The sequence below is a fragment of the Corythoichthys intestinalis genome, chromosome 14 (genome assembly GCF_030265065.1).
Source record: "Corythoichthys intestinalis isolate RoL2023-P3 chromosome 14, ASM3026506v1, whole genome shotgun sequence".
Classification (NCBI taxonomy): domain Eukaryota; kingdom Metazoa; phylum Chordata; class Actinopteri; order Syngnathiformes; family Syngnathidae; genus Corythoichthys; species Corythoichthys intestinalis.
This window is the reverse complement of record NC_080408.1, coordinates 47085804-47097295: the sequence shown is the minus strand read 5'-3', so window position 1 is coordinate 47097295 and position 11492 is coordinate 47085804. Positions and strand designations below refer to the sequence as shown.

The 11492-nt window shown below is 40.8% G+C and overlaps 1 protein-coding gene across 1 annotated transcript; it reads left to right on the top strand.

Annotated features, from left to right (window-relative positions):
- The first annotated feature begins 1289 nt into the window (after positions 1-1289).
- cldn15la (claudin 15-like a) lies at positions 1290-11489 on the top strand. Its single transcript, XM_057857668.1, has 5 exons — positions 1290-1565; positions 2266-2430; positions 8399-8480; positions 8554-8670; positions 11177-11489. The coding sequence occupies exons 1-5, from the start codon at positions 1349-1351 to the stop codon at positions 11256-11258; spliced, it is 663 nt and encodes a 220-aa protein (XP_057713651.1). The 5' UTR covers positions 1290-1348; the 3' UTR covers positions 11259-11489.
- Positions 11490-11492: the final 3 nt, after the last annotated feature.

The window sequence follows — 11492 nt, the reverse complement described above, 5'->3', positions numbered from 1 at the left end:
TGCCCCGAAAGGCACATAAAGTTAACCAAAATTAACAGAAAAGTCCTGTAAATCCATAAAACAACAACAACAAGTGACCCGAAAATGCCCCAAAATTAACCGAAACTGACCGGTGAATACCCCAAAGCGTGTAGAAAGTGACCCAAAACGTACAGGAAGTAACCCCAAAATTTCCCCAAAATCAACAAGAAGTGATTTAAATTCAACCTCTCAGTGACCTAAAATTAACAAGGAAGTGAGCCAAAATTAATTCATTGCCTGCCACTAGGAGGAATGGCTGTGAATGCTCATCTTTCAGTGCCATTGACAGTGCAAGAAGTCAAATTAATTTTGCCCCCTAATTAACAGGAAACGCCTTAATTTCTAAAGCAAATTATCCAAAATATTCAGCAAGTGATACAGGAATTCACAAAAATGTGTAGGAAGTGACCTAAAATAAAGCGCGTAAGAGGAGCCAGCTGAGGTGGCTTGGGCATCTGGTTTGGATGCCTCCTGGACGCTTCCCTGTAGAGGTGCTCCGGGCATGTCCCGCCCGTGGGAGGCCCTGTGGATGACCCAGGACACGCTGGAGAGACTATGTCTCTCGGCTGGCCTGGGGATAGTGGATAGATAATAGATAATGGATAGATGGATTCAGGAAGGGACACCGGAATGCCACACAAAGTGACCCAAAATCAAAAGGAAGTGACCCGTAAATGCCCTAAACCAACAGGAAGTGAACCCAAAAGGCCACAAAATCAACTGGAAGTGACCTGGAAATGCCCTAAAATCAATAGGAAATTATCAAAAATATTCAGGAAGTGGCATCGAAATGCTCCAAAAATGTATAGAAAGTGACCCGAAATCAACAGGAAGTGCCACTTAAGTACCCTAAAATTCAAAAGGAAGTGACCCAAAATTAACTAATTGCCAGCGATTGATGTTGCTAGACATCCAATCCATTTGGACTAGTGGGGCAAATAAGCGAATGTCCAGTCGAAATTGATTAGATATCTTGCCCCATCAATGGCAGCCAATAATTTAACAAGTAAAGTGACCTGAAAATGACCCAAAATTAATTGGAAGTGACAGAAAATCTATAGGAAGTGACTCCACGCAAATTCTGAAATAGCATTTTCTTGTTTTCCAATATTAGTGTCTTTTTTTTAAGCACTAGCATTTTGCCGCTTACCTTTAGCCCGCTAATAAGGGCGCGGCACATCCGAGAGTGTTGACGGCTTGGGCGGGACCCAACGCTTTATGGCCCCCAGTCCGTCAGGGGCCAAAGTCTTCAGTCGTCATTCGAAAGATCGCCGGTGTCGGGGACATTTTTTGTTGCGCTTCTAGCGGCGGATCACATTTTGGCGGGATGTCGACAGCGGTGGAGGCGACGGGCTTCGTCATGTGCGTGCTGAGCTGGCTCCTGACGGGCGCGGCGTTAGCCAACGACTACTGGAAGATCTCCACCGTGTCGGGCAGTGTAATCATCTCGCAGAGGCAGTTCGAGAACTTGTGGCACTCGTGTGCCGAGAACAGCGCCGGGATTGCCGAGTGTCGCGACTTTGAGTCGTTGCTCTCGTTGCCAGGTAGGACGTTTACGATATTTGACGCTCTTTTCTTTGGTCTACTCATCCTCTTCAGATCCTATTCTTTCTCTTTTTTCCACCATTTTTTGTGGTGGCGTGGGCGTCACTCCCACGTAACGGCGCTCATATAGACCATAAAGAAGTTGATCATTAACTGACCTGGATAGCTAAGCGATAGAAAGCCCATCCATTTGACCTAGGATGGCTGACGTTGAATGATCATCTTATGCTACCATTTATGGCTCTAGACATTTTTCAGTCCATTTTGACTAGGAGGTCGAAATGGTCAAAATCAACTGGAAGTGACCTGGAAATGCCCTAAAACAATAGAAAATTATCTAAAATATTGAGAAAGTGACACCGAAATGCTCGAAAAATGTGTAAGAAGCGACCCAAGATCAACAAGAAGGGACATGTAAGTACCCTAAAATTAGCAAGGAAGGAAGTGACCCAAAATTCGCCCCTCGCAGTCAAAATGGATTGGACATCTACTGCTGTCACTAGTAGCCAATGTGTTCATTTTGGGCACTTATGGGTCACTTGATGTTGATTTTGGCCAACTTCCTGTTGAGTTTGGGGCATTTTTGGGTCACTTCCTCTATACTTTTGGGCATTTCTAAGTCACTTCCTCTTGACCTTTTAGAGGTATTTAAATTGAACGGAAGAAAAGTATCTTCCCTAATTTTTTTATTGCGTTCAGGTCATGTTCAGGCGTGCCGGGCCCTGATGATTGTGTCTCTGCTGCTGGGTTTGGGCTGCATGGTCGTTTCCCTACTGGGTCTCAAGTGCATCAAGATCGGCTCTGCCGGAGACACCTCCAAGGCCAAGCTGGCTGTCACTGGAGGCATCCTCAGCATCCTGGCCGGTCAGTCCTTATGTGCAGACCAATGTTAATTCGCAAAGGAAAATAAAATTACAATCAATGATTAATACATGAGATTTTCTCCCTAATGCAATTAGTCATTTAACTTTTTTTTTTTTTTTAAATTCACCATGTTTTTTTTTTTTTTTTTTTTTTTTATTTTACATAAAACAAAAGGTAAATGCCAGAAAATTGCACAATTTTCCACATCTTTTCCACCCCCCAAAAATGAACAAAAAATATTAATAATGAGTTTTTAAAATAATATTTGTTTTATTTCATTTTATAAAGAAAAGAAAGATTTTTTAAAAAATAATAATAATTTTGTCATCCTTTCTAGTGGGGCTTGGGGGGGGGGTGGGGGGGGGGGTTCTAGTCATCAGCAAGGGGGCTTGAGGGGAGAAAAATGGACCGGCACATTCAGCAAGTGAAACAAATATAAGTCTGAACATTAAAAAAAACAATAATTCACTTAATAATGGTAGGGTCTATTTTATCCTTACAACATACGGGAAGACTATCTAAACTACCTATATAACTGAACTCATTATATAATGCAAATAAGGTTACTTAAAAGTTTGTGGGCACAATTTGAGCATCCTGAAAAGTTGGTAGTGTTAAGTGTTAGGTCCCGACCTATGCAAACCTACGCCCTTGAGCGAACCAATGTACCTCAACTCTGGATATTCAGTACAGTTCTCCCGTTTTACAGGACTGTGAAGCTGCAAGAATAAATGAAAATCAAGCTGCATTGTAACCAGTGATGTGAAGCTAATTTTGAACAAAGGTTGAGCGTGTTAACTCTTTTTTTAGTCACTGAGATGTACACACAACAGTATACATTTGATCACTTACTGTATATTTTAGATACTTTAAGGCAGGGGTCGGCAACCCAAAATGTTGATCCATAATGGAGCATAAAAAACAAATATGTGTAGAGCCGGGAAAAAATAAAAGCAAGCCTATACAAGCCTTATAATTAAGCAGTAATGTCAAGAACGTGATTATACACATGCTGTATGTATGTATCTTAGCTATATTAGCCTACTACAAAAATACTAAATTGGCAACAAATACATAAAGAGCCTTCATGATTTCCGCATTATCCGAACTATAAGGCACACCTTAAAGCCTTCAATTTTCTCAAAACCTGCCAGTGCACCCGCCTTTATAATCCAATGTGCCTCATACAATATATGGATCAGTATTGGTTGATCATGGCATGACATTTCATTAGCTCAGCGCCATCTTGTGGATGCATAATGCTACACCAACCACTACTACTACTACTGCTACTACTGTGCCTTATAATTGAGTGCGCTCTATACATGAAAACGGTTTTAAAATAGGTGAACCCTAAATCTTAACCCGAAATTTGGAAACCACGCCAGCCGAACCGCCGGACCTGCGCTGGCGCAGCTCCAATGACCCGGGCCGGCGGTAACCCGACAACCTGGCCAAAAGGCCAAACTCCACGCGTTCACCTTAATCTTAGTCTTAGTTACCATATCACAAGTAAACAAAAGGTTCCCGAGAAAATGACAACAATTAGTTAAACATTTAGTTTTTTTGAAGGCTCTCGCGGGGCGGGCTGCTCAGTAGTGTCATCATTTGGATTTTGGGTGGTGTTCCTTATAGGACAGGACGTTCCGCCATTTGTTCTGGACTGTCCTGAAGAACTGATTGCGAGATTTGATGTTGGAGACGCGTGCTTGTACAGGGTGACCCAAAAAAAAGTTTTCACTGCCATAATACAACTTAAATGCCATGTTTATTCATCTTAGAATTAGAATTTAATCACAAATTATACATTATTGTAAAGAACATGTACAGTACACTCTATTTTTCAATGTGTCCTCCCTTAAGTGTCACAACAGCCTCCAGGCGCCCGCGGAACGCTTGACAGGTCTTCTTTGTGTAGGATGCTGTCATCTTTTCCCAAGATCTAACAATGGACCTCTCCAAGGCTGCCACAGAAGTTTGTGGCTTCTTACAGGCACTGTCCTCCACAGTTGCCCATATGCTATAATCCAGGGCAGGGCTGGACTGGGACAAAAAATCGGCCCGGGCATTTTGAGCCGAGACCGGCCCACCAGGTATTGATGGAAAGACAATTAAGCCTATGAATGAAAACAAACTTTCTTGTGACAATGCTTTCACACTGTCTTGTTGGTGTATATATACTTAAACATAAACTTAAACAAACACCATCCTTCCAGTCCCAATATTCTATACAGTACTTAGCGGATATCAAAAGGCTGCATGGTCTAGTTAACCTCCTGAACAATGTACAACATATGATGGGATCCTGAAATTAGGACAGGGATTAATATGGAATAGAGGTGAGACATGATCATTGATGAATATATTAAAATGAATAAATGACAGATTTAGTGATTTTTTTCATAGACTATTTATTTACTGCATCAATAAAAGTGCAAATAAATATATCCACAGAATAGGCCCTCAAACACGGAGACCTTTAAAAAGTGAAAGGAGACAGAGGAAGATAAGTGATAAAGAATAACACTTTATGGACTTGTATGATCACAGTACTGGTTTCTAGAAAAATCTGGGAAAATAGTTGCATCATATACTCCATATAGTACTTACTTAGGGCAAACCCCTGAACAAACAATGAACAAAGTATGATGGGATCCTGAAAAATAGGACACAGAGTTGAGATGAATATTAAAATGTGTAAATTACAGACTGTAACTATAAAAACACTCAGAGAGCACAGACCTGTTTGTATGTCTGTACCCTCATCTGTTACCTCACTGTGTCAAAAAAATATGATAAGCCCCTATTTTTCTCATGTACTGGATCACAGTACCCAGAATATTGGCAGAATTCAAATCATAATGTGTCATTTCATAGCAACTACCATGGCCATGTCCTGTATTTTTTTTTTACAAGCAATCTGGGCAATTTTCTTGGAGTTGCATACACATATGCTGAAACTCGCCCTATCCTGCAATGATAAAGAATCCTTCAAAAAAATCCTGGATCAAGACAGTGATCCGGATCGCCTCTAAATCTAAATTGAATCATCTCTTCCTTGTCCCAGAGTGGACATTTCCTGAAAATTTCATTAAGATCCGTCCATAAGTTTTTGAATTATACCATACACAAACAAACCAACTTAGCAGAAGTAATTAAGTGATATTTTCACAGATTAATGTACTTACCATATCAATAAACAGTAACCTTGAACCTCCACTGCAGCAACACTTTGCACAGCAACACCAAATGCTTCCTCAAACATGGGAACCTTCAAAGTGAAAGGAGACAGAGGTGAAAAAGAATGTCACCTGATGGACTTGCTCTGATGATCACAGTGCTGGTATTTTTACTCAGTTGAATCATACATATAGCACAATCTCTTCAAAGGTGAAACAAATAATCATGAAAAGTATGGAGTGATCGACTTATCATAAATATGGTTTAACTTGGCCAATTGAGACCACTCATAAACTGTCATATAGTTGAGATTTCGCACTTTTGACAGAAGTTTGAATGGAAACTACCAGGCTAGATCTTGCCTGTGTTGTCTTACAAAAAAAAAAAGTTATGTGCTCGGACGCGCCGGTGTTGTGCCGAAAAATAGCCGCCCCGCGTGAAATGTCCCCCCTGACGGGAACGCTTATTTATAACGCTTTATTGAGCGTTTATTTTATTTATTTATTTATTTATTTTATTATTGAGCACCCACACGTCACTCGTACAGCTTTTTCTTACCAATCGATGGACATGGAAACGATTTTTTTGTACCGTGAGTATATGTTTGTTTGGTTTTTTTACTCTGCTTGAACTAATAAATGTCATACCTGTGTGACTGTCATTGAGATATGGTCGTGAAAACCTGTAGACTAATACATTTCTGTTCAAAGATGGTTATGTGGCCCAGTCCACGATTTCTTACAAAAATAAAGTACTAGTATTTGGTCTAATTTATTTATTTAAAACTGATTTTGCAGTCGTAAATCCATTACTGTAATGCGTCCATGAAAACATTTGATGTTTTCACCTCAATAAAGCGTTATAAATAAGCGTTCCCGTCAGGGGGGGCATTTCACGCGGGGCGGCTATTTTTCGGCACAACACCGGCACGTCCGCTCGACCTTATAAAGTTTTTAACTACCTAACAAATAGAGATAATACTTAACTAACTAAATTAATAAAATAAAGTTACTTAAGCACTAACATAATTACAACTAGAATAGCATCATAGAAACCGTCCAGCATTAGAGAAACCCCATCATGTTAGTCTGCATGCACAGCTAGCTAAATTGCTTAACGGCCTAATTATAACTACTGGCGGTGTTAAGAGTTAGCGAGCGCAATGAAAATAAACTACACCCACGCTTAATTCATATCTGAACCAGATAGACTGCAGTTCAACACTTCTTACCTGAAGTTCAGATTCCCCTCCACTCGGACCGCCGGCGGCCGCGGGTCTCTCCTCCTGCCTCCCCTTCCCCTCATCCACCTGACGGCCACCCCCGCCATCGTAACCTGCGGTTGCTGCTGTCGCTGAAGAGGAAGCTCCGCCACCGGCAACATTTAGCGGCATCCACATGAAGGGCTTGTCTCTTTCTATCTCTAATTTTTTCCGCGCCTCCTTTCCTTTTCTTGTAGTTATCCATTTTGTTTATCTCCTCTCTCTGTATGTCTGATTAATGTATATCTGATACCTCTGATCAAGAGGGAGGGGGCATCGGCCCTCGTTTGTAATTGGTCCAGCCCATAACCAATCTTGACTGATGGGCCGATCTACCAGTTTTGTGTACCAATGTGATTAATGCCGTTAGGTAAAAAAAAAAAAAAAAAATTCAGGACCGGCCCAAAATCGCCATCGGCCCACCGGGCAAATGCCCAGTATGCCCGATGGCCAGTCCAGCGGTGATCCAGGGGATTGAGATCTGGACTCTGGGGTGGCCACATATCACCTTGTCAATCAACTTTTTGGTCCGCACAGATCGGCACTTCCAGACCCAGGTTTTCGTGAGGCTGTTCCAGTATCTTTCAGCTTCTTTTTAACTTTGTAGACTGCACATCTGGATATTCTCAGATTTGCTGCAATCTCAGTAGGTGTCAGACCGGCACGCAGCAATTCAGGTACAGCTAAAGTTTTCTTCATTTTCAGCAGAAGCACAGGAATTGTAGAGACGAGAGATTACCAGCTGCATTGAGTGACCTTAATGCATCACTTAAGCATGACAACCTATTTAGATATGTTTCAATGGCTTTTAAACAAGCAGTCAACTGAGTGTAAACTTTTTTTTGGGTCACCCTGTAGATGTCTTGCCTATAACCTGGTTGTCAGTGTCAGTCTTGCTCAGTCAGTTGCATGATTCACGCGTTGGGCTTCCGTGATCAGAAGGTGTCCTGTATCTCTTATGCCCTATATCAAATATATCCTGCTTGTTTTTCTTAATTTATGATATAAATGCTATTTGTTTTATATTAGGTACGTTAGAGTAATACAAACTGCTGAACGGTAAATACGAGAAAAGATACTATTCCCTTCATAGGCCATTCATGGAAGGTGTGCCTGATCGTGCGGAAAATACCCTAAATGTTTATTTTCCCTGTAGTGGATCAGGTAGAGAATGACACACCACGTGACTACTCTGTTGTACGATGCCTCCACAAGTTTAATTTAATTACAATATTAATGAATTTCAAGAATGTTTGTCCTCCTACAAAAAACATATTAAAACTAAAAATATATTTCCCTGCTGCACCTTTTTCCATTTTCAAACATTTTTGAAAAAGCTCCATGGCGCCACTAGAGAGACGCTAAAGAGCCGCATGGTGCTCTAGAGCCGCGGGTTGCTGTCCCCCGCTTTAGGGGAAGCTGAGCTTCGCTTGCAGTCTCAGAGCAATCGCCACTGATGGATACATTTTTCCATTTCTTGTTTGTCCAGCCGCCGCTTGATTCTAGCTATGTTTGTTTTTGTTATAGGTTTGTGCTGCATGATCGCGGCGTCGTGGTATGCTAGCATGGTGGTGCAGGACTTCTACAACCCTCTTTACGTTGGCGTCAAGTCAGTTCTGCGCCGATGATCCAGCTCTTAATTTGTATTTTTTGTTCGTTGAGTTTGACATCCCTGTATGCAGGTTCGAGATGGGCGTGGGTCTCTACATTGCCTGGGGGGCTGCCTGTCTGGCCATGCTGGGGGGCGCCCTGCTCTGCTCCGCTTGTAAGAGGACGTCAACCAGCGGAAGCAAAAAAGGGTACCTAGCACGCCAACTTCTTTCAAGACACTATAAGAATGTTATCCCTTTATAGGGCACTTGTCCAACTCATTTGCTGCTATTAACGGTGCAAGACGTCCAATCCATCAATGGTACTAAAAGATGAGCATTCACAGCCAGTCCTCCCAGTTGAAATGAATGAGTCCTTTATCACTGCCAATGGCAGGCAGTAAGTTAAATCATAGACTTCATAACCTATTGACATGACACGAGAAACGGGGCCGATCCGTAGGGGGCCTATTTTAAAAAACTTCAAATATTTTCAAAACCAAAGCTGCTACCGACCAAAAACCAAAACAGGCCACCTACCTCAGCCATATATGAGTCTCCATGAGCAGCGGCATCAAAAAATTCAGTCGTTCCCGATAAAATCCCAATTATTATTTTTTTTTTTTTTAATAAGTATATCAGACCTTAAAATGACTATACAAGTCTCAGATTTTACACTAGATGCACAAAAATCCCCAAATGCAGAGATAGTCACCTATATTTTCAGGATCAATAGCAATATTTAACATATAAGTTTATGACCAAAATAGCAACTTAATGTTTTTTTATTTACTGCAAGTTTTCAACAGCTAATAAATCACTCAATTTAACATCAGAAACTTTATACTTGAGGAAAACAGAATCAATTATAAATAATATTTAAATATATTATTAATAAATTTTCTATATACAATCACAACTTTTAATAGAAAAGAATAGCCCTTTATTGTAATTATACAGTTGTACAATGAAATTGTGACACATTTCCCTTTGCAGTGCATGATAAGTTAAAATCTCAAAAGTGACTTGCACGTATAAAATCTAAATTAACACATTTAAAACGCGTATGAGATAGCCCTATGTTCAGGCAGTGCAAATAATTGAAGTGGCAGTAGCAGCAGTTTGACAGTTGAGGCTATGAATACTGCAGGTGAGTAAGTATTGCACTAGAATAGTGACTCAATGCTTAAATCCCTGAATTCTTCATAGACATGGACATAAAACAGTCTCGATTCTTGGTTAAAAGCAAAAGAAACCATGCAGGTAGTATTATTATGTTACGTAAATATGAGGAATGTGCGGCTCGTCTTTAAGATCACTGTGGCGGCGCCTTACCACATGTCCACAACAAAGAGTATTTTATGTTGAAATTCTTGTGAATAAATGCTTAAATCCCTGAATTCTTCTGAGATATGGACATAAAACTCGATTCTTGGTTAAAAGCAAAAGAAACCGTGCAGGTAGTATTTATGTTACGTAAATATGGCGAATGCGATCTTTAAGATCACTGTGTTACCGACTTACCACATATCCACAAACGAGCATTTTACATTGAAATTCTTGTGAATTAATGCTTAAATCCCAGATTTATTTATAGATATGGATGTAAAGCAGTATCGTTTCTTGAGCAGTTTTAATTTACTTAACATAAATCTGTCGAAAAATGATGCTAGTCTGTTCGGTCTTTGTTATGATAAGCAGGCTGCCACAATGGCTTTTTCCGTTCAAAATTATTGTGAATAAAAGCTTAAATCACAATTCTTTAGAGATATGGACGTAAAACTGTCTCGATTCTATGTTAAAAGAGCAAAAAAACAAGCAGTTACGCATCTATTTTAAGTATATATGCCGAAGAATGACGCTAATGCGTAGCGGTTCCCATTTTCCCATTGATTTTTTTCTAAGGTTTCAAAATGCATGCATGGTACGAAAAATAAAAATTTTACCTTGAATCCTCAAACAAATCACTCCTGCAACAATCCTTCCTGTTTGTATGCGGTACAGCTTTCGTAGTTCTTTCAAAAATACAAGCTTAAATCTGGCTTGGAAAGAGCGTGTGCCGTCTTCGGCTGACTATTACTAAATGAAGCTCGGCGGCTTGGCCCCCTATGGTAAGGAAAGAATGCAAAGAATGATGAAGTGTCATGTCAATAGGTAATGAAGTCTATGCCAGACGTGCACCTCCAAAAAATTCCTGACTACACGGCACTTCAACGTCGAAGCACTGTGATTGGTCCGCTCAGAACGTTGCACAACAACACCGCCGTTTTCAAACATTCACAAACGTCTTCAAACACAACGCCACACCCATCTAGTGGCTTGGCGGTGAAATACAGATCAATGCGTTCCCTTGACGCAGAACTTCGAATGCTCATTGACGACGTAGGGTCTACGCCGTCACCGCAATGCAGATGCATAAATCAGCCCTAAGAGTACATTTAGTATCAGCACATTATTTGTTGGGACTCGCCGATACAAATCCAAGCCTTTTGGGTGCTGTATGGACCCCTTCCGTAACTAATATTGGTACTACATTACTACGTTACCTCAAAACAACAGCAAAGGAAGCCCAACAATAACATTGATGATGGTGTCTATCATTACATTAGATAGCTTCATAAATTAGCACTAATGCTGCATTCCGATGTTAGCGTTTAGCTACTTCGATTTTTTCGCCGTGTTGGACTTTTAAAAAATGTAACCGTGTTTTCCACAGTTTCCACGGCAGCGCCCCACCACGCAAAGTCTACAGAGCGACCCCGGCGTCGGAAGCGGACACGGCCAGAGCTTACGTGTGAACAACACACAACAGCAGAAATGTGTCGTATTTTTTTGTGATCACAATTTGTATGATGAATAATAAATTAGCTTGTTTGTTTTTTCACTGTGCACATGTACATCTTTATCTGGACACGCTGGTCTATCTGTAAATGTTTTATACTGCCCCCGGATGGCCGAAATGAGCTGCACAAAATCCGGTTGGTTGCAGGAAAGGGGGTGACAGACTAGTACCTCCTTTGTTCTTTTGAATG

What these genes read in the sequence shown, in the direction of transcription:
- cldn15la (XM_057857668.1), top strand. Translation starts at nt 1,349, where the DNA reads ATGTCGACAGCGGTGGAGGCGACGGGCTTCGTCATGTGCGTGCTGAGC. An exon ending in CATCCTCAGCATCCTGGCCG is followed by an intron (nt 2,431 to 8,398) that starts GTCAGTCCTTAT and finishes TTTTTGTTATAG; the next exon opens with GTTTGTGCTGCATGATCGCG. An exon ending in ACCAGCGGAAGCAAAAAAGG is followed by an intron (nt 8,671 to 11,176) that starts GTACCTAGCACG and finishes TGTTTTCCACAG; the next exon opens with TTTCCACGGCAGCGCCCCAC.